The sequence below is a fragment of the Phacochoerus africanus genome, chromosome 10 (genome assembly GCF_016906955.1).
Source record: "Phacochoerus africanus isolate WHEZ1 chromosome 10, ROS_Pafr_v1, whole genome shotgun sequence".
NCBI lineage: Eukaryota > Metazoa > Chordata > Mammalia > Artiodactyla > Suidae > Phacochoerus > Phacochoerus africanus.
In genome coordinates this window covers 70,028,443-70,052,346 of record NC_062553.1, presented here as the reverse complement: position 1 = coordinate 70,052,346, position 23,904 = coordinate 70,028,443, and the positions used below count along the sequence as shown (strand labels likewise).

Sequence of the window (23,904 nt, the reverse complement as noted above, 5' to 3'; positions counted from 1 at the left end):
ATTTTTCTTTCACAATTTTCAGTAATTGTAAACATAAGTCATTTAGAAATTGTCACCTGTCATATGCTAATATAATAGCCAGTTCCCTTCTGGACATATTTTAAAAATTACTTAGGGTGCCATGATCTAATGTTGAAAGATGGCCTTGCTCCTAACCAAAGCAGACACAGAGAAGAGCACTAGGTACCTGGCAGTGGCAACTGAACCAATATACCGCTGACTCTTGGGTCCATGTTCAGTTGATCAGTTATATCCAACAGTTCTTCCTGAGAAACATCCTTAGGTTTTAGAATGATCTCACTATAGATACCTGGAAGAAAAACAAGTACAGAAAGTCACTTGAGCAACAAAGATGTGTTTTTTCATTAATGGTATCTTACACAGTGTGTGACTGGTTCCCTCTGTTCCTGTCCCCCTTCTACAAAAATGATGTTCAAAGCATCATTGGGAGGGATTTTTCAAACAGTACAGATGTTTTATTATTCACATGCATTCTTTGGCCCAGTATCCTATTGGGCAAACTGCACTTATTTGTGATAAGCTACTGCGAGTGGATTTGAACAGAGTAAGAATGCCAAGACCACCACTATCACTATTAGGCCAAATTCAACACAGTGAACTGGCCAGGTTTACCACATGATTACAGCAAATGTAATAAAAACAGCTCTTTAAATGTACAGTGTTGATATCACATCTGATCACAGGATCTGAAATCACACTGAACTGATTCAATATGAAATCTGAAGAAAAAGAGGAAGAAATGACTTTGATAGCTAAATAATCTATAATAATAATGTTATTCAAAGAGCACTTAGTTGACAGTTACCATTGATAATTATCACACTTTGAAGTAAAACCAGAAAACGTTATCTAGTGACAAGTACCACTAAAATGCATCCCCACCTACAGCAGTGGCAGCTTTGATCTTCTTCCTGACATACGTGTGGCTGGCTGGATTATCGCCCACTAAAATGATACTGAGGTGAGGTCTTCTGTTCCCAAGGGAAATCCAAGATACCACACCTTGTTGTATTTCTTTCTGGATTTGTTTGGCCATTTCAGTTCCTGAGATAATAACTGCATCATGTCTGAAAAGCAAAAGAATAAATGTGGTACCAAAAAGGCAACAAGGAACAGTCAACCACATGGGGTACAAGAGTGAACAAAACATCTATGATTCTCCAGATGAGCAAGCAAAATTTGCCTGGTATATTTGACACCTATTCTTCAGGTTTAAAAATATATTTATAATTTTGTCAAGGATTCTAATTCTACTTTTTAGTTCTGCATTATACTAGCTATACTATATGATTCTTCCTAACTTTCACATATATATATATTTTTAAATTATCAAGTCATGTAATCAAGGTCTGGACTAGAGTATTGACTCTATTAAAGACTTTGTTATTTTTTCAAAAGAGGCAGGTCAGTATGGTCTAGTTAAAACCAGAACTCATATGCAAAACTTCAGGCCATGCTGTATACACACGACTCCGTAGACTTTTGACCTGTAGGCAAAGTCAGTTCACTCTTAATAGTGTATCCTGTACAAGACCCTAAACTCATGAGCTCTGTACTACACAACTTTCCTCACTTTCTCAAGGAAATATTTTATCTCATCTTCCAAGACAACTCTGTGGCAACAGCTGCCAGTCTTGCCATTCTTGTCACTGATTACTGTGGGGTCAGTAAGCAGTGGCAAAGTAACCCCCCACACACACCCAAACCCACACATATACACCATGGCATCATTTCTAGTAAAAACACTGCACAGAATATTACTTCCTGGCAGTTTATAAGCGCCCAAGAAGGTAAGAAATGCAATACTTTAACAGAGGACATAAATCTATCTCTAGAAAGGCATTACGAGATGTCTTTCCTGCTCTCCATGATCTCAAACATAAAAGTGGTGAATTGATATTGTTCTTTCTGCATATATATATATGTATACACACACACACATATATCTTTTTACACACACACACACACATATCTTTTTAGGGCTGCACCTGCAGCATATGGAGGTTCTCAGGCTAGAAGCAGAACCAGAGCTACAGCTGCCGGCCTACACCACAGCCATAGCAACGTGGGGTCTGAGCCGCATTTGCAACCTACACCACAGCTCATGGCAATGCTGGATTATTAACCCACTGAGCGAGGCCAGGGATTGAACCCACATCCTCATGGATACCAGTCAACTACCTGCTGAGCCACAATGGGAACTCCCTGCATATTACTTTTTTAAAGGTACCTGATAAAGTAAAAGATGGTTCCTTCCCCCTGCTGCCCCTGTTCTTTCACTGCGGAAGGACACAGTGAAAGCATGATCTAAACACATGAATATTACACAAAATGCCAAATACAGGTCAATGAATATTGTGAAGAGGAAAAGGAGGAAAGAAAAATTTTCTAGCAACTTAATTTTTTCAAGCACCTGTACCCTTGCTAATGTTCGGGTGAGAACAGGCATGATGAAAATCAGCCAACATGAACACAATGCAAAGTTGCTGTCTCTTCCAAGTTTTAACTCAAATCCAAATATCCTATAGCTTACACTCCCTGCCTGAGCTTTCTTTAGCCTCACTGTGCCTAAGTCCCACACTACACACGGCTGCATTTCAATTCCTCACCTGTGCCAGGTTCTCATTTCTGGGCCTTCGCATATACCATTCCCTGAAACACTCTTCCTTCCCCTACTTACTTCTTCTAGCATCCTTGCCCAATCTCTTCCTCCTTCACGCCCCACAATCCTCCAGTTTCAGATTGGAAGGCACGCTGGGAAATGTCTTCTAACCCTTTCGGCTTGGAATCTGCCTCTGCTCTGAAAGTCCACAGCACCCAGCTCTTCCCCTCAGGTAAGTATCTTAAATCGTTGTCAAAATGATCTCCCTCGCTATACTCCAGGCTGTGTAGGGTAGGCAGCTTAAATTTCCTATGACGGCCTTAATACCTAAGAGTATTTTGTACATTGCGTTTATTAAATATTTGTGGAATTATCAGAGTTAAATTGTTTATTATATCACAATTTGTGGGAGTTATGATGTAGCCACAGAAAATAATAATTGCAAAAAAATGTAAAAACACTCACTGTATAAAATCAAGTGAAGAAGTTAAACAAAAAACTTAAAATGTGAATGCCTATGCCTAAAGATTAAAAAGGAATATGCAAAATAAAATGGTGAGACAGGTAGCATTCTGGATATTTCTTCATCTTAAAATGTTTTAAAATGCTATCAAAAGAGATTTGAATTATATTAAAAGTAGATGCAAAATATCTATAAAACATATGAAAAGAAAAAAATAGCAAAATTAATAACCTTACCACCCAGCTTAAGAAACATATTACCATCATCTAAAAAATCATCCATGTACCTCCCCCTTCCAAAACCTAATCCTCTCCCATAGAGCTAAACACGATCGTGAAATTTGGGTTTATAATTCCACTGCTTTTATTATCTAACCTAAGTTTGTATCTGTAAACATTAAAAATATAACAATATATACCATACATACTATATTGTAAAATATATATGGTATAAGTGATACATATCATATTTATATATGATATAAACATGTAATAATGTAAAACAAAACATTATAATATTTCTCTAAGGTTTACTCTCAGAAATGGAATTGCTGGATTACAGGATATATTTGTGTTCAATTTATGCCAATTTGCTTCCAAAGTGGTTGCACTAGTTCACAGGTTCACCAGCAGTGTTTAAGAATTTCTATTGTTCTATTTCCTTGACATTGTCAAGGTTTTTAATTTCACCAATTAGTTAAATGGCATTTTGTTGTGGTTTTAACATGCATTTCCCTAATTACTAGAAGTTGGATGTCTTACAGGGTTTTGGACACTTAGAGTTCCTCTTCTATGGAATGCATGTTCATCTCTTTTGACCATTCTTCTAATTAATTATTAGCCTGTGCCTAATTTGCAGTAGTTATTTAGGCATTCTGAACACTGCTTTTTTTTTTTTTCTTTTTACAACCATAGCTGTAGCATATGGAAATTCCCTGTCTATAGGTCAAACTAGAGCTGCAGCTGCAGGCCTATGCTACAACCATAGCAACACAGGATCTGAGCCACACCTGGAACCCATGCAGCTTGTGGCAATTCTGGATCCTTAATCCACTGAGCAAGGCCAGAGATTGAACTCACACCCTCACAGACACTATGTCTGGTTGTTAACCCACTGAGCCACAACAGGAACTCCTTGAACACTAACTTCGTATCAGTTAAATCTGTGTGTTAAGTATCAGCAGTATGTGGCTTGTCTTTTGACTTATATGGTTATTTTGATGAAAAGTTCTTAATTCCACTGTGAAAGTCAACCATCTTTGCTTCATTCAACTGTGAAAGTTAACCATCTTTTCCGCTATAGTTTAAATTTTTTTTTTTGGCCACGCCCGTGGCATGCAGAAGTTACCAGGTCTTGGACTGAACCCATGCCACAGCTGTGACCCAAGCTACAGCAAGAAAACCTCCACCACCAACAACAAAAATTACTTTTACAGAACACAGTAAGACTCACAGTTGATGAGACAGAATGGCTAAGGAACTGCCAGGAACTTTATGAGACTCTATATAGGTCTAGCCTATAGAATTTAATTAAAACATCTATAAAATGGTTCTGCTGAGCCTCAGTTAAGAACCACTGCTTTATGCCCTCATCATTCTCAGACCAGGAATTCCCACTCTAGTATTCCTGATAGGGAGTCAGCTACTTTCAATATAAAGAAATCTATAAAGTATATGTGCTTGAAACTGGTCATGGGATATATTATCCATAAATGTATGCAAAGGAGCTATAATCTACCAACTTGAGTATAAATTGGTAATGAATTAAATACTGTATACATAAACTTAGTTAATAACCAAATTACCATACTAATTTGGATACATACTGCATACTAATACATACTAATACATACTAATTTGGATACCATACTAATTTGCATACATACTGCAATGAAGTCTATATTTAATACAAAAAATATTTAATTGTAGTAGAATGTGCTCTCTCTTCACTGCCTATATCATATTTTAGAAATAAGTGTTTAAAAATCTATTTGTAAGTGAGCCAAAAAGAACTAACAGTGTCACATTTTGTTCCAAATCTGTTGGAAATTGTTAATCAACATATTCAAAAAACAGGCCAAGGCAGGTGGAAGGACTTCAGATTTGAAACTTTTGGTAAATTGCAATCACTAAAACCAAAGCATATAAGCAGAAATGTATCCCTTCGAAAGTAAGGAAAGTACTGAACTAAACAATGATGCTGCAAACAATATACAAACAATTTTGAAATTCTATTGTTGTGGGTTGAATTGTGTCCCCCAAAAGTTATGTTCAAATCCTAATCCCTGGCACCTGTAGCTGTGATCTCATTTATAAATAAGGTATTCCGGGTGGAATTATTATGTAGGATGGCGTCATACCAGAGTAGAGTATATCAAGAATCCAGTATGACTGCTATCCTTATAAGAAGAGTCTAGACTGAGAAAACTCCATGTGCAGACACAGAAACAAGATGGTCATTTGAATTGGAGTTAAGCAGCTACAAACCAAGGAAAACCAAGGATTGCCAGGAACAAGAGGCTAGGAGAGCATGGCTCTGCAGAGTCCTTGGTTTCAGACTTCACAGTGTGAGGAGACGTTTCTGTTATTTTAAGCGGATGAGGTTCAGAGCAGGCTGCCCCAAAATGTGCCCCTCTGGCAGGCAGATGATGTCGAGCTGAAAAGAGCGAAGGCCCAAAGATTCCGGAAGAAACATTTGAATTTCCCCCTAAATCCCTAAAAGATTTAAGATAGAGGGCCTGTTCCAAGAAGCCATCACTACAAAGAACCACAGGCTCATCATAGATAACCATACTAAAGTATGAACTAGAGGTGGTGGACCAGCAGGAACCTAGCAAGGTCTGTGTGATCAAAGTCCTTTCTGTGTCTCACTACCTATAGAGACCCAGCAAATATTTGTTTACCAAACGTTAATGCTTTTCATCTTCCTGTGAATGACCTTACTTCTCTTTGAGGTTCCAGGTCCCTACCTTCTTCTCCTTAGTCCAGGTTAACATAAACACCTCATCTTGCCTTTCTGACTTTGAAATCCTTTATGTGAATTCCCCATGCATACATAATACATTTGATTTTCTCCTCCTAATCTGCTTTATGTCACTTTTTAATTGCTAACCAAAAGAACTAAGAAGAAAAAGGGAAGTATCCCCTCCTTCACAAAGCCATCTAGTTTGTGGTACTTTGTTGTTGCTGTTGTTTCCTTTTTTTTCCTTTTTTTTTTTTTTCTTTTTGTCTTTTCTGGGGCTGCTCCAGTGGCATATGGAGGTTCCCAGGCTAGGGGTCTAATCAGAGCTGTAGCCACCAACCTACACCACAGCCACAGCAACGGGGGATCCAAGCTGCATCTGCAACCTACACCACAGCTCAAGGCAATGCCAGATCCTTAACCCACTGAGCAAGGCCAGGGATCAAACCCACAACCTCATGGTTCCTAGTCGGATTCATTAACCACTGAGCCATGACAGGAACTCCTGTGGTACTTTGTTCATGGCAGCCTTAGTGAACAAATTTATCTATAATCCAATTTAAAATATTCCAATTTGTGGGAAGAACTTTTGATAATGCTCCTATTTTTCCCTGGAAAAAATGTATATTTTTAATGTAATGCAACATTATTGAGAAAACCCATCACTTTACTGCATCTAAAAATGGCACGTTATTTTAAAAACTATAAATAGATACAACTTATTTGATGATTTTTCTCTTAAAAATTTGTCAAAGAAAGATACTTTGAAAGAAGACGAGACGATAGCATCTGTGAAGATATTTAGGCTGAAATATATTCACATTTCAATACAGAATTGAGACTATGTTCCATTTAGAAGAGTCTGCTCTGATGTACAGTTGCTTTAGCTTCTGTGGAGAAGATAATATTTTTGAAACTAAAAATACTACTGTCTAAAGAAAAGAGTGTCTGCAACTTCTAAGAAAACTAGTAAATTTAATTTTTAAATCAAGCGTAAGGTTTTTTTTTTTAATTTTCATTATCAGGTTTTTAAAGGAAGCTATGGCTAAGAAACTGATTCAAGTTCAGTTGATCCTCAAACAACACAGGGTTGGAACTGCGTGGGATTTTTCACTAACTAGGCACTATGGCACTACATGATTCTTGGTTGGTTAAATCTGAGAAGGCAGAACTTCAAATACCGAGGGGCAAGTGGGAAGATTTTTGACTGTGTGGAAGGTCAGCCTCCCTAACCCTTGTATTTGTTGTTTGAGGGTCAACTGTGTGTGAAAATGTATCAAGGATTTGTCACATATTAAAAGCTAATAGTCACATAATTGACATAAAAATATTAATATGTTAATAAAAAATTCGTATCACAATTAAAACTGTTTTAAGGTATAATGATATAAATTACTTTTAAAATGTTAATTTTGAAAAGAATTTAGAATATATACCTTTTATAGGTCCCCTAATCTAAGCCAATAATCTAAACATGTAATTTTCATTACTTTAACTTTTTTCATTCTTAAAAATGTTCTGCTTCCATCCAAAAAATTATACAGTCACATTGCCATTAATAGACATGAAAAGTGAAGTCAATTTGAGCCCTTAGATAGCTTTTGCCCATTGTACTCTGTCATTACTTGCTTAGGTGACATTTTTTGAAAAGGCAGAAATGCAAGTCAACCCCCAAAGAAGGTAGGACAAGGAGTTTTCCCATTCAGTACTTTATGTTCCCCCGACTGTGGAAATGGTTGGAAATGTGGCTTTATTAGGAGGTAATAACTCATAGGAGGGGCCAGGAAGGGCAGTCAGCAGTAGTACAGCACCCATGCTACAAATTACTCACCCAAAGCCACAAGTCTGCAGGCACAGCCCTGCTTCACCCTTAGTAGCACAATCAAGTACACAAGTCATTTAACTGCTTTCAAAGGTATGGAATTTCCTCATCTGTACGATGGGAAGGTTCTCTGGTGATTTCACATAAGAAGATTTGGCTAAGAATTGATTGGCTGATTTGTACAAATGGCTCTCTCTCCTAGTTTTTGTCAAGTAACAAAGGAAGACATATTCGGAGAACCAAAAGTAATAATGGACCAAAAAGCCATCAACATTTAGTGTTGTTTCTATGAGCTTGTTTAATTACCTATATGTTCCAGAAAATAGACTGCAACCATCCTAATCTATGGTTACTAGAACTAAATGAACTGTTTAATTAACTAAAACAAAGTAATAAATAGGAGGAAAAAAAAATCACTGCTTTTCTTTTGTATCAAACTACTCCTTCACAAAATAGTAAAATAACAAACAAAATCTACTCCAGATGAATAGTGAATTTAATTTGTATACTTAACATCTTGCTTCTGCATCTATGTTTCAATCTCATTTTCAACCACAACTTTAATTAGAGCTGCAATAAACTGTTTTATGATCTATAAACATGAAAAAAGCCTAATAACACTCATTGGCAATTCAAATATCTCTGCAGGTCCCAGAACAGTATCATTGCTTTGTATCTTAGGGCATAATTTAAAGATTTTTCAGTTCAAATTAACAACACAACTAAAATGAAACAAACCCAAGGGGACAAGGGCAAAATGATACATGGAATAAAACCAATCACTAGTACTTTCTGAATAAGTGAAAGTTTTTTAAAGCAAATGAAAACTTAGAGATGTTAAGTTTATAGCTTTTTAAAAATATTTCATTTCACATCCTAAATTCTATCTTATATTGTGAAGTAGTTTTATCAGAAATTATACTTTTATAAGTTAATAAAAAGTAAAGAAAGTTCATAAACAGTAAAGCAAGTTCTTTTCATTATGTATGATTCTGTTATTAAATTTTGTAACTTAACTTTTTCAGGACCCTAAGCTGTAACTTAGAATATCAGCAGCTACCTAAACATTCATAATTTTTTTCAGAAAAATATTTTAAATGCTAAGTTTTGTACCATGACAGCCCTTAGGCAACCTGTTGAGTCCTGTGTATACCTTCTCAGAACAATCTTTTTTTTTTTTTTTTTTGCTTTTTTTAGGGCTGCATCCATGGCACATGAAGGTTCCCAGGCTAATTAGGGGTCTAATCGGAGCTACAGCTGTCAGCCTACACCACAGTCACAGCAACACAGCATCCAAGCTGCATCTTCGACTTACACCACAGCTCATGGCAATGCAGATCCTTAACCCACTGAGCGAGGCCAGGGATTGAACCCTCAACCTCATGGTTACTAGTCAGATTGTCTTCCTCTGCGCCACAATGGGAACTCCAGAACAATCTTTTTAAATGCTTAAAATGCAAAGGTTTACAAGGAAACCAAGTTTACTGAAATATTATCATCAAACGCCTTTTTCTTTAAAAAAGCATTAAATAAAAGGATCTAGTTGTGTCTGATAACTACCATAATATCAACATAGTGGTGAGTGTATATGATGTTTTAAGATTTCTATAATATTAAAATATCTGTGTTTTCATTGTCAACATCATAAACTCTACTAATAATACTTTGGTTTGCTGCCTATATTCACAATTGAAGAAAATAAAAAAATTTATTAGAAATTAGTAACCTCCCATCTAAGTTTAGGGATCCCTAAATTTCATCCATGAAGTTCCAGGTTAAGAGACATGCTGTATTAAGTGAATCTGACAATTTTTAAGATTTCTATGCAAAATTAGTTTTCCTGATTCACAAAAGTTCTACAAGATTTAATAAAAAAATTCAGAAAGAAGAAAAACAATAGTAATATATGTTAACAATTATAAATTGGTTGTAGAGTAAAGTACTAGATAGACCATGTAGGTTCAAGCCCTGTCTTCACCATTTATTTACTGTGTTACCTTGGACAAGTTACTTAATTTCTCTAAGCCTCAGTCTCCGAATCTGTTAATTGGGAATAGTCATAGCATCTACTTCCTTCAGCTGGTTGTAAAGATTAAAGGACATACTGTATGCAAAAATCTCAACAAAATGCTTAACGCAGAGTGAGGGATCCTTAGATGTTAATAAGAACTAATTTTTCAACAACACAACTGGATTACTTAAAGGCCAGATGATATTCATTGCAGAATTAATGACACATAGCCAAAGGGAGGGGGAGGAAATATCTATTTTAAACTATAATATGCCCTCACTATAAAATTATGAATCTTTGAATAGTCTCTTGGATCTAGGTACACTCTTTAATGAGGATAATTATAGAAACCTACATAGAGTTCAGATCATAGAGTGAACAAACCTGATTGGTATGATGTTGACAAGAGGATGACCTGAATTTGAAACTAAATTATTTCATGTTTCAAGGACTAGACATTAAACAGTAGCAAGAAGGTTACATAAATTACAAGCCAGTTGACTTAATGTAATATGATGCAGCCAATAATATGTTAACAAAAACAAAGGCAATACAGAGAATGCATATGATGTAATAATATGCAGAACAGCTGGATAAACCTTCTTGGATACTATCTAACCCTGAGTTCTCTTTTGAATCTAATCTAGGTTTGGATTATACTCCATTCTGACCAGAAAGTTTTCTATCTTTTAGGTAACTTTTTTCCTGGTTCCAAGTGTACTTCTTAACAGCAAATCTCACATATTACTAATCATTAATTTATCCCTCTCATTGACAGTTCAGATTTCAGCCAAGCTCCTATCTCTTTAAGCTTCCCTCTACAATTTAATCATCCCTAAGCAAAACTATTTTAAAAAGCTTTACTGAGCTCCATGGAATTCCATGAAGAATATGTGACCACTGAAGATAATCTTTTATCATCCAATGGGGGTATTACCTTGAAAGGATACTATAACTTCAAAGCATCTGAAAAACAAAGACTAGGGTGATTTAATAAATTTCCAGATTATTATTAAAATTATGACTAACAAGATCTGACATTAATATTAGTCTGTTTGTTCATCTCTCAATCCAGTTTAATCAGAATTCTTGATTCTGGAGAAATTACATTAGAACACATTATCTCCATCAGCTGTGACACAGACATAAAACTAAGATATGACACCAAATTTTGAAACATTTAGGTTCTAAGTTTAAAATCACGTAAGAACTGCTTAGATATACAAATTATGACCATATAGCTATCACATCTGATTTTCTTTAGAATAGGTAAGGCATTAACAGAGGAAGACCACACTATATTTGCCAACAAAATAAAATATGATTTTGAGAAACTGCCTTTGCTAGTCATGGGATTAATTCTATCTTGGCTGAAATCAGTCTAGAAAATTAGCTTTAGTAAACGTCCCAAATGGAGTCTAGGTCTTTCAAGCTTCACATGAGAATAAAAGTATCTTTAAATCAAATAATTCTACTTGGAAGAGAAAAAAAGTCCTAGAGGAGCGAATCAGAAGAAAAAATGAACAACCTTACTGATAAAATTTGTCTTTTTAAAATTATTAAACCATCCACTTTACAAGACATGATTATTTAAATAACAACCAATAGCTCTTACTAACTCCAAAAGTGTGGGGGTTTTTTTTAATGTCAGCCTAGCCGCAAAAATGATAAAGCCATTGGCAGTGAGACATAAAGAAAAGGTGAGGCTTTCATAATGAGCTGTAGGTAGGTACACAAAATTTACAAATGCTAAAAAGCATCACAACATAAGCGGGGGCGGGATCTGCCAAATTAATTAATCACCGAGCAACAGGATAAACAGGGAACAAATGCTTGGGACAACCATTCAGTTACTGAAAAAGAGTTCAGGTAACAAAGCAGGGTTTGTGGAAGTCCCTGTTGGAGAGTGCCTGCAAACCTGCTCTGAGCATGGCCTCAATGGACAAGGTCTGTAACCTTGCGCCCAAATGGGACAGACTGCTGCCCAGCTCCATACACTGAAAACCACTGGGCCAGACTCACGTGATGTTTATAACCCAAGTACATATTGATTTATAACCTTCTCACACAGCAAGGTAAAACTGAAAAAAAAATTAATCACCAAGAAATTAATTCACTTCAAGAAACAATAAGCTGCAACAAGTGAAAGAAAGGGCTTATTGATTTTCTTGATATTAAATGTATTTTTGTGCAACTAGCAAATCCATTTTCTCATGAGTAAAAAGGGAAAAAACTCATCACAAACTTTCAAGGGAAAACCACTGAGATTAGTATTAAATGATACTTCAAGATTTTTAACTCTTAAATTCAAACATGATTTCTTGAAATTCTGCTTATTAAAAAAAAAGTCCACTAAAAAGGTATTTATATGTTCTACTATCACAAATATCTAATTGGTTAAAAATATGAAAAATAATCGAAAATACTTTTTCACTTTTCATTTAAGGCTCTGTATAACTCAGAGAGTGGTCATAAATACCATCACTGGAAACAGTCAATATTATTTGGGAAAGAGTTCATCAAACTCAGAGGCGCTTTTTAGTAAGAATAACACTAAGGCTCAAGTTTCAAATCAGGAGGAATGATGTCAGATTTAAACCCCATTCGCTACGAAGAACTAGACAACTAATGGATCACTACTTATTAAAAGAGATGACTGAGGATGGGGACAAGTGGGGAGGTAGACAGTGGCGACCTCTGGAAGAAGGAATCTCTTCTCTCTGCTGGTCCTAGAAGAGAAAAGAGACACCAATGAGCATCAACACACTGTCTGAATGTCTCCCCATCCGAGACCCACCAGTCCACAGGTGTTTCTCAACCTTACAGCCAACCTCACCTTCATAGATGGTATTCAGTGCCAAGAGGTCAAGACACAACCCTCTCCTAACCTAAACAGTGCTACTTCGAAAAATAAAAAACTATCAAAGTTATGATTTTTATATACAGTTATAATCTGCACCAAATGGGGCTGAAAGCAGCTGGGTTGAAAGTAATACTTCTTTACCTATATAAAAAATAGCTTTCCAAAATTATTGCACTAAACTATAGACGGGCCATTTATTCAATTAAAAATCGGAATTATTTGTGTGCATGCACATGTGTGTGTAGCAGGTGGCTACCACAAAACCTTGGGGTTGTTAACAGCTGTGGCTCCCATTCCATGTAGCAGAGAAGAATAATGGGGTTGTTTAGTAACATCAGTGGACAAAGGGAAATTAACCAATGTACACAACTGGAAAAAGGTTATCTTCATTCTGGGAAGAAGCCCTAAAATAACTTAAATTCAAAAAAGAAGTATCTAAATAGAGGGACTACCATACACAATTCCTCCAATCCTGTCATACAAACACAATTCTACAGAATCTGCTTTTCTGTAGTAAGTAGAGTTGACAATTCCAAACCAACTGGAAAATTTTTTCAGACACCATAAGAGCTTCCACAACCAGAACTCTGAGTCACTGTTATTTTCTCACATATCTTCGTGGAAGACAAACAGTAGTCACCAGAAACTATGTCCAAAGTAAACCCTGTAGGATTTTTTTTTTTTTTAATTGCAATCACTTAAGACTACGGTCCAAATATATAGAACGGGGAGTTCATCAACTTTGGTGAAATAAGCGGTACTTATGTTTCCACACTAGTGATCTTTACTTTCTTGCAGGTATGGTGCTGGGCACTGAGGATGCAAAAAGACAAGACAGTCTCTGGCATGGAAAACTGTAATGAAAGTACACTGGAAGCCCTGAAAGTCTGAAAACAGAATCTCTTCTGGCCTCACTGGCTCTGGGTCAAAGGAATTCCTTATTTTTGAGTTTGTAACTACAACTAGTAGATAACGGAAGGATGAAAAGTTCCTAGGAACACTTGTGCAAAGAGTTAAAGCCTTACTCGCAATCTGCTGCCCAGCAACAAATTCCAAAGAGATGCAATGAACCTCAGCTTGACCACTTCAATACAGAAGACTGAGAAGTCGAGATTAATGTCTGATTTTGTGAAATCATTTAAGAATCTCAGAGCTGGAAAAGACCTCAGTATGCAACAAAGAAATTCAGAGACTCAAACACCACTAAACCATCGGGCCATCACCCACTCCTTTGTTTACAAAACACAACAATAACAAAACAGAAGCGATGTTTCAAACAAGTAGCCCACGTGTTTTTATGACCCCTTGCCTCAGGGCCTCAAAGGTCTCCCTCAGACACACAACTGCAACTGCTGTCAAGATGAAACGTTCCAGGGAGCGCAGAGCAAGCCCAAGTTGCTGGACTTGAGGCCGACGCGACCGGTCCGCCCGGCCCGCCCGGCCCGCCCGGCCTGCAAGGCCAAGTTCGCAGCCAAGGCAGGCCTCGCCCCTGGCCCCGCCGCGCGGCTGCCCGGGAGCCCCCGGCCTCCTGCGCGAGGGCCTCGCCGCACCGGCTGCCGGCGTCCCGCCGCCCCTCCCACAGCCCGCGGCTTCGCACCCGGGAGGGCCCAGACCCGAGGAGATCGAGCGTCCGGCAGCGCGCGTACCTCACGCCGCTGCCCCGAAAGCCGCGGATCGCGCGCCCGGCCGCTCCTGGCGCCTCCAGGGGCGACACCGCGCTCCTGCCCAGCGCCGGCATTCGGCCCAGGCAGCCGCGGAGCAGCCAGAAGCCGCGGGCCGACACCGTCATGGCCGCGAACCCCCGGCTCCAGGACCGAGGCGCCACCTCCCGCCGCCCGGGTCCTCGCAGCTGCAGGTCGGGTTCCGCCCCAACCCGGCCCGCGTGGGACAGTATCCCACCAGCCGCGGGTCCCAGGAGGGCACCGTACAGGGGCGGGACCAGGGGCGGAACTCAGGGTGGGGGCGGGGCCGAAGGAACCCCTGGACTGGCAGGGAGCGAGGCCGGACCCAAACTCCAAGCTGGGAAGAGCAGAGGCAGGTGCTCCCGGACGCTGGTGGCCTGCAGTGTGGACCGGCGGCGATCGGGCTTCTCACCTGATGCTCCCATAGCGAGGACACCAAGAAAAACGGTAAACGAATCAGTTGGAGCAGCACACCCCTTTTCTCCCAAGCTAGAGCTCTGTCCAACAGCTTCCAAGTCTGCCTGGAATTTGATTTAAAGCTGGAAGCGTGTTTCCCATCCCCCTGGTGAGACAGATACCTTGAGAGCTGAGAAAAGAAACAAAACTGTGAGTGTGTGGAGCGAGGAAGGGGACCTGGCTGAACAAGCCCTGGACCTAAGAATTTCTATAGTTCTGCCTTATGATCTCCACTTTGGGAAAGAAAAATTGGCCAATGTCTACCATTTTCTGGAGTCTGTGATTAAGTTAACACACTCTAGGAACATGCATCATGTGGTGAACTTGTAGTGAAAAAACAAAACATCCAGCTCCCTTTGAAAAAGTAAAAATGAGACCCACTATTCATTATGCTGGGATATGTTAAAAAGATAAGTGAGGTACATTTAAAAATTTTAAGAGTTCGAGCAAAAATCGGTTTGAATTGGGCCGAATCCAATCTAGTACATAGAAAAGAGCTCCAAGGAGCATGACTTTGAAAAAATGAAAGACTTGCAAGCAGAAGGGAACAGGAACAAGGAAGTTATGCTAGACAAGTGGTTTAGTTATTTCAAGTTTACTTTCCTTATGGCAGGGGTCTATCAGGCATATTACCTAACTAGTGACAATATGAAGAAAGAAACAGTCTCTTCATGCCCTTGAATTAAGTATTGTTTTGGTGGGTTTTTTTTTTTTATTATTTTTCTTGTAGTCCAGCCTAAAGGAATAATGCAAAAGGTAGAAAAAGGTGTGCAGAAAATGAAAAATATATAATTAAAAAAATTAAAAACAACTTCCATCTTTAAAATACAGGATTATTTATGTGAATTAGGTTACATTCATTAAAAAGTAAGGCGTTCCTGTTATGGTGCAGCGGAAACAAATCTGACTAGGAACCATGAGGTTGTGGGTTTGATCCCTGCCCTTGCTCAGTGGGTTATGGATCCGGCATTGCCTTGAGCTGTGGTATAGGTTGAAGATGAAGCTTGGATCCTGCATTGCTGTAGTACTGTAGCATAGGCCGACAGCTACAGTTCTGATTCCACCCCTAGTCTGGGAACCTCCATATGCTGTGGGTGCGGCCCTAAAAAAAAGCAAAAAATAAATAAATAAATAAAAGTACTATGCATCAACATGAGTGGAACTAGAGATCCTCATACTAAGTGAAGTAAGTCAGAAAGAGAAAGACAGATACCATATGATATCACTTATATGTGGAATCTAAAATATGACACAGATGAACCTGTCTACAGAACAGAAACAGACTCACAGACATGGACTGTGGTTGTCAAGTGGGAGGAGGAGGGAGTGGGATGGACTGGGAGTTGGGGTTAATAGATGCAAACAGTTACATTTAGAATGGATAGACAATGAGGTGCTGCTGTTTAGCACATGGAACTATGTCCAATCACTTGTTATGGAACATGATGAAAGATAATATGAGAAAGTAGGTATAGATGTACGACTAGGTCACTTTGCTCTACAGCAGAAATTGGCAGAACAATGTAAATCAACTATAATTTTATTTTTGATTGATTGATTGATTGATTGATTTTTTTTTGTCTTTTTGCCTTTTCTAGGGCCGCTCCCGAGGCATTTGGAGGTTCCCAGGCTGGGGGTCTAATCGGAGCTGTAGCCGCCGGCCTACACCACAGCCACAGCAACGAGGGATCTCAGCCGCATCTGCAACCTACACCACAGCTCACCGCAACGCCGGATCCTTTAACCCACTGAGCAAGGCCAGGGATTGAACCCGCAACCTCATGGTTCCTAGTCAGATTCGTTAACCACTGCGCGCCACGACGGGAACTCTGCAACTATAATTTAAAAAAAAAATTTTTTTAATTTGTTTCGAAAGAACTATAGATTCATATGAATTTGTGAAAAATAATAGAGACCCATTGTACTCTAAAAAATAAAAAAGTAAAAAGTAATAAATATCAGTAGTAAGAGCTGGCAGTCTCTGTAGGCTTACTCTGTGCCAGGCACTGGTCTATATGCTTTACCTAGATGTTTTCACTTAGCCCTGAGACATAGAGTCTCTTATTACTTCATTTACATGTAATAAATTTGAACTTCAAAGAAATTAAGGAACTTGCCCAAAGCTACATGTTTAATAAGTGGTGCATCCAAGATATTTTTTTAAAAAGGCACTTTGATTCTATAACTAAAAAAATTAAGACACTTGTAATTACCTATGGGACAAAGAAGTCATGAAAAGGAAAATTAGAAAATAATTTTGAACTGAAGGAAAATGAAAAGAGAACCTATCAAGATTTGAGGAATGCAGCTAAAGCAATACCTTCAGAGAAACTGATCGCCTTAAATGCTTATTTTAGAAGAGAGTAAATGTCTGAAATTGATGGTCTTAGCTTCTACCTTAAACAAATCAGAAAAGTAAGATCAGTTGAGTTAAAGATAAGAGCTAAATTGAATAGAAAACAGAAAAGCTGCAGAGGAAATCAGTGAAATCAAAAGTAACTTTTTTTAAAAAGATCATTATAGTTGATAAACTTGTTGTTAAACTAATTAGAACAGAAGAGGACTGTTGGAAGGCAGTGCATCGTGGGCCATGTGCCTTCCTACACATCTTGCTGAGTGTCAAGACTCCAGACCCTGATGCTTTTACTTGGGCCATGTCTCAGGAGTCCTCATGCAGCTGGTAATTTCGAGAGTTGAGGCAATGACTCCCTATGTACAAAGAGAATGCTTGTTTACTGCTTACTATAAAAGTGATGGGCTCCTTAAGCTCAGAGTTCCCCTTCTAAGTACAACCTGCTGTACATACAGGCTTCATGTAGTCCTGCACATCATCCTGTGGTATGTGTGGAAACTGCAACAATGACACCAGTACTCCAGCAACTACTTTTTTGGTCAGTATCATTTGATCACATATACCAGGGTTCATTTCTGAGCTTTCTATTGTATTCTGTTGTTCTATGTGTCTGCCTTTTGCCATCACCACATCTTTTGAAAACTGTGACTCTGTAATGAGTTTTTGTTTTTAAATTTTTTATTTTTTTGTCTTTTTGCTATTTCTTGGGCCGCTTCTGTGGCATATGGAGGTTCCCAGGCTAGGGGTCAAATCGGAGCTGTAGCCTCTGGCCTAGGCCAGAGCCACAGCAATGCAGGATCCGAGCAGAGTCTGCAACCTACACCACAGCTCACGGCATTGCTGGATGCTTAACCCACTGAGCAAGGGCAGGGACCGAACCCGAAACCTCATGGTTCCTAGTCGGATTCGTTAACCACTGCGCCACGACGGGAACTCCTGTTTTTAACTTTTATTTTATTTTATTTTATTTTATTTTATTTTATTTTTGCTTTTTAGGGCCACACCCATGGCATATGGAGGTTCCCAGGCCAGGGGTCATATCAGAGCTATAGCTGCTGGCCTACACCACAGCCACAGCAACATCATATCCAAGCCACATCTGCAACTTACACCACAGCTCACGGCAATGCCAGATGCTTAACCCACTTAACGAGGCCAGGGATTGAACCTGCAACCTCATGGTTCCTGGTCAGATTCGTTTCTGCTATGCCATGACAGGAACTCCCTTTAATAAGTTTTTAAATCAAAAAGTGTGAGATCTCCAACTTTTTTCCTCTTTTCCAAGGTTATTTTAGCTATCCAGTTTCCCTTGAGATTTCACATGAATTTTAGAATGGATTTTTCTACTTCTGCAAAAAAAAAAAAAATGGCATTGGGACTTTAATAGGTATTTCATTGAATTTGTAGATTGCTTGGGTAATATTAGTGTCTTAGCAAAATTAAGTCTTCCAATCCATGGACATAAAGTATCTTTCCATTTATTTGTGTCTTCTCTTATTTCCTTCAGCAACATTTTGCAGTTTTCATTGTAAAAGTCTTCCTTGGTTAGGTTTATTTCTAAGTATTTTATACTTTTGGTGCTATTGTAAATGGAATTCTTCATTTCCTTTTTGGCATGGTTATTTGGGCAACTACTTTTGCTGAAATAAGTTTCTTTGTCTCTGCCCAGGAGTCTCATGTCTTCTGTAAGTCTGCATGAGACTGTAGAGAGTTAACTTATTAGATTGTAGATGGGGCACAGTTAACTCCTTCATAAAGACACAAATTACTAAGATAAGTGATGAAAGAGGGGATATCATTATGGATCTAAAGGCATTAAAATGTTAATAAATTAATAATGTAAAAATATTTAGGAGTTCCCTTTGTGGCTCAGTGGTAACAAACCCAACTACTGTCGATGAGGATGTTGGTTCAATCCCTGGCCTAGCTCAGTGGGTTAAGAATCAGGCATTGCCATAAGCTGTGGTATAGGTCACAGATGCAGCTCAGATATGGCATTGCTGTGGCTGTGGTGTAAGCTGGCGGCTGCAGCTCCAGTTCAATCCCTAGCCTGGTAACCTCCCTAGGCCAAAGGGGCAGCCCTAAAAAAAAATAAATAAATAAAAAAATAACGCATATATTTGGCAACTTAAATAAAATGGACAAATTTATGTAAAAACATGAAGCATCAAAAATTGGCCCTAAAAGAAATTTTAAAATTTAATAGCTCCATGAAATTTTAAAAAATCTAATTAATAATTAATTATCTGCTTATAAAGAATCTCCAGGCTTTGTGGGCTTCCCTCGTGACTTCTTTCAAACATTTTAGAAGGCAAAAATAACAATCTTATGCAAATCTCTTAGAAAATCAAAGACGGAACCTTCCTAACTCATTTTATAAGGCCACCATTGCCCTGATACCAAAACATTACGAGAAAAGACAAAAAAGACCAATATCCCTCAATGATATAGTAACAAAGGTCTTCAAATACAATAGCAAATTTAATAAAACAATATGTAAAATGGGTAATATATCATGATCCAGTGAGGTTTATCCTGGGATTATAAGTCTGGTTCAACGTTCAAAAAACCAATAAATGTAATTTGCTATAGCAACAGACTGAAGAAGAAAAAAAATGTTGATCTCAATAGATGTAGAAAATGTATTTGACAGAATTCAGCATTCATCCATGAAAAAAATTTAAAACTTGCAGAGAACTGCAAGTAGAAGAATACTCATCAAGCTTATAAAGAACATCTATGAAAACCAACAGCTAAAAATGTGTTCACTTCATGGTGAAAGATGACTAAAATTAACGCAAAACAAGGATATCTGTTTCCATCACTTCTTTTTTGTGTCTTTTTGCCTTTTCTAGGGCCACTCCCACGGCATATGGAGGTTCCCAGGCCTCTAGCCTATGCCAGAGCCACAGCAACCCAGAATCCAAGCCGCGTCTGCAAACTGCACCATAGCTCACAGCAACACCAGATCCTTAACCCACTGAGCAAGGCCAGGGATCGAACCCGCAACCTCATGGTTCCTAGTCGGATTTGTTAACCACTGCGCCACGACGGGAACTCTCCCTGTCTCCATCATTTCTATTCCATATTGCTTGTCTGGGGCTGACTCCAAAAGGGTACAAAAGAACTTTTGGGAGAGATGAAAATTTTCTATATTTTGATTATGGCATGGTTCTATATTTTGATTATGGTATGGTTCTGTATTTTGACATGGTCTATAAATTTGTCAAAACATCAGATTACACACTTTAAATGGGAACATTAAATTGTACATAAATTATACCTCAAAATTGATTAAACACAGGGGTTAAGCATTTGTTGATTCTCTGTAAAAGTAATATACATCCCTCAATAAGGATCCTCTTTTAGATAGATAGATAGGTAGATAGATCTACTAAATAGATCTAAAAAGATCTGGGATCTATATCTACAGCTGTCTATCTACCCATCCAACTCGTGTTGATTGTCCTAATTAATTTGGCCACTAGAGGGAGCCCATATTTCATGAACCCAAAAGAATGACACTGATTTGAAAAGCACTGGATGTAAATGCACAGAAAAGAATAATGTATATAAAAAGCGTTCGTGAGCAGATTTGTAAAAAATTAGTAATAAAGTTTGGTGAAACTTTTCTGGCCATAATAATACATAAAATAAAAATGTTACTTGTGGAAGAGATGAAGCTTCTTTTGCTAGTGTATTTAAATAGTAGACCTCTACATAGAACTTCTTAACCAAATAATAACACATTCCAACAATCAAATGCCATGCCTCACACCCCTCTACCTGTAGGGAAACATTTGAAAATACCTGCTGAAATTGAACAGTCACCAAAACATATTTTTATACAAATCAAGCAAGGCACAAACAGCATGAGTACCATAAAAAAAAGAAAGGTAAGCAGAAGCAATGTATAAATACACATGCTAGTTTATATATAGACTATTTTTTCCAAGATACCTACACATAGAAAATAAATATTATTAATATTTTCCGGGAAAGAGAAATGAAGATTTGAATGACAGGGAGAGGGTTTTTTTTTTCTTTTCTTTTTTTTTTTTAGTAGTATAAACTTTTGCACCATTTGAATTTTTACAGTGTATATGTATTTTTTATTCAATAGGTAAGTATAATCAGTTTATCTATTTCAGTAGTATGGGTTTTGGATTCTGAATGATTAAGAACATATTGAATAAAGTGTTGCAGAAATATCATAAGTGTAGCTAGGGATTTGGATCTCTTTCTGTTAGGGGATATTACATTTTGAAAGACTCCCAGAAGACTGGGCCAGTCCTTGGGCCAACTGATGGTGTTTTGTATGTTTTGAGACCTATCATGTGGGCAAATAATAAGAATTTTTATAAAGAATGAGTAAGCCACTTATTATGGGCTGGATTTTCCCCCCTAAAATTCATATGTTGAAGCCCTAACCGCCATTCCCTCAGAATGTGACTTTATGTGGCAATAGGCTGTTTTAAAAGCTAATTAAGATAAAAAGAGGTCATTGGGGTGGGACTTAATCCACTATGACTGGTGTTCTTATGAGAAAAGGAGATCGGGACACAGATGCATACAGAGGGAAAACCGTGTGAACATAGAGGGGAAAGAAGACTGTGGGCAAGCCAAGGAGGAGGGCTTCAGAAGGAACCAACCCTAAGGACACTTAGATCTTGGGCTTCCAGCCTCCAAGAAAGTAAATTACTATTGCATAAGCCACTCACTCTATGATGCAGTACTGTGCTATGGCAGCCTGAGCAAAGTAATATGCCAACTAAGCCAGTGATCCTGGCTACAGGTGACAGGCAGCCACTGAAGAATTTCAAGTAAAGAATCTGAAAGAGAATGGATATGGGTACGTGTATAACCAAATCACTGTTGTACAGCCCAAATTATCACAACATTTTCTCAATAAGACCTTAAAAAATGGGGTGGGGGGAAGACATCAATGTCAAGAAAAAGAAAAGAATAACCAGATGAGATCTATTCTTTCGAGCAACCACTTTACAATGAATAAGACTGATTGGGGAGTTACCATTGTGGCACAGAGGAAATGAATCCTACTAGTATCCATGAGGATGTGGTTTCAATCCCTGGCCTTGCTCAGTGGGTCAGGGATCCAATGTTGCCTTGAGCTGTGGTGTAGTTTACAGATGTGGCTTGGGGGCAGCTATAGCTCTGATTCGACCCCTAGCCTGGGAACTTCCACATGCCACAAGTGGGCCCGCCTCCCCCGACCCTGAAAAAAAAAAAAAGACTGACCAGATGTGACAGTCTGGGAGGCTAGTTAGGAAATTACCTCAATGGTCCAGTGAAAGCTGCTGAAAGGCATAATTAAGGCAATTTCACAAGGAAGGGAGAGAAAGAGTTTCATATGAGCACTGTTAAGGGAATAGAAATGGCAGGACTTAAGGACTTAGAGCCCAGGTGGATGCAAAGCAAAAGGTAAGTCAGTCGGTGATGAAACCGGACCCCTGGTCAAGACAGCTGAGCGAACTGTTGATAAACCAAAATGGAAAATCACAGGAGCCGTGGGTTCTCATGTGATAGCTGGGGAGAGCTAAGTGAGTTACGGTGGTTACATGTTAACGTTGGCAGCGAAGAGAAAATCCAGGAGACAGTCATCAGTCCTGATTAAGATCTCAGCGCCTGATGAGCCTATGAAAGGAGGCTGGTAGAGTTGGCAGGGAGTGGTAGGCAGGATGTCTTAGATGGTCTGATGTGTTACCTGTCATGGGGAAGAAATGCACCTCACCCAGAAATATACAGAGGGTCTCTTTCTGGAGGTTTTGTCTCAACATCCCATAGAATCTGGGTGTAACCAGGGTGGAGCTGGCCTCACCAAGGCAGAAGTCATGAAAGAAAAGGGAGATAATGATCCTGGCATCAAGGTTTGGCTCTATGCTGAACAGGTTTCATAACCTTGGGCAAGTCAGTTAATTTCCTTTTGTCTCACTTCCTGTCACTAGCAAATCGCAGTGGAAAGAAAACGATTAGACCTAGGACCCTTCATTAGCTGAGAAACATCTGGAAGTCCCAAGAAAACCCTCCTATAGCAGGGGATGTACAAACTAAGAGCCAGGGAATAAGTAAGAAGTCACCAGATGAACAAGTAGGAGGTGATAAGATGAAAGATGTACCAGTTAGAGGGAAGAGCATCTGTAAGACCCTGAGCTCAAACAGAAATGGTGTTTGCAGAGAACCAAGAAGTGATTTGATATTCTAGAGCATAGTTTTCTAGGGATGAAGTGAGAAAACCTAAAGTATAAGCCGTTAAGTCATTTGCTCCAGGTCACATGGCTAATAAGGGTCCGATCTCTGAGTTGAGCACGCATGTCTGCACCAGGACCTGCATATAAACGAATTGTGTACAGCTTCTCTATAGTAACATACAAACAGGAGAAGATCATGACCGAGGGCAAAACAGGCCCAATATTCCCCAGTGTCTCTAGGAGATTATAGAGTGAATATTCACTTGATCTTAAAAAGAAAAATAAAGGTGAGAATGCCAAAATGATCACCATTATGCATATAGAATTAGGTCACCAAAGTAAGGAAGCTAAACTTAGTCAAATCATTCAACAGATAACCTACGAACCTTTGTTTCTACTCTTGTCCTATGCAAATAGAGAGAGCAACTTAATATGAATTTTATGACTAATGCAAAAAAAAA

The 23,904-nt window shown here is 38.5% G+C and overlaps 1 protein-coding gene across 12 annotated transcripts in view; it reads right to left on the bottom strand.

Annotated features, from left to right (window-relative positions):
• MTHFD2L (methylenetetrahydrofolate dehydrogenase (NADP+ dependent) 2 like) overlaps positions 1-14,857 on the bottom strand; it is a 118,427-nt gene extending 103,570 nt beyond the window's left edge. For 6 of the 12 annotated variants that reach the window (XR_007137425.1, XR_007137424.1, XR_007137426.1 and 3 more), the window contains exons 1-3: positions 14,390-14,646; positions 904-1,088; positions 188-310 (exon numbers count right to left, since the gene is read on the bottom strand). Coding sequence is in view for 9 of the 12 variants with exons in the window: in XM_047798243.1 (XP_047654199.1) it covers positions 188-310; positions 904-1,088; positions 14,390-14,532 (451 nt within the window). In the remaining 3 variants the exon portion in view is untranslated. Of the gene's footprint in view, positions 1-187; positions 311-903; positions 1,089-12,289; positions 12,610-14,389; positions 14,656-14,837 lie in introns of those variants that run through there. The other 6 variants (XM_047798244.1, XM_047798247.1, XM_047798242.1 and 3 more) reach the window with 6 other exon arrangements.
• Positions 14,858-23,904: the final 9,047 nt, after the last annotated feature.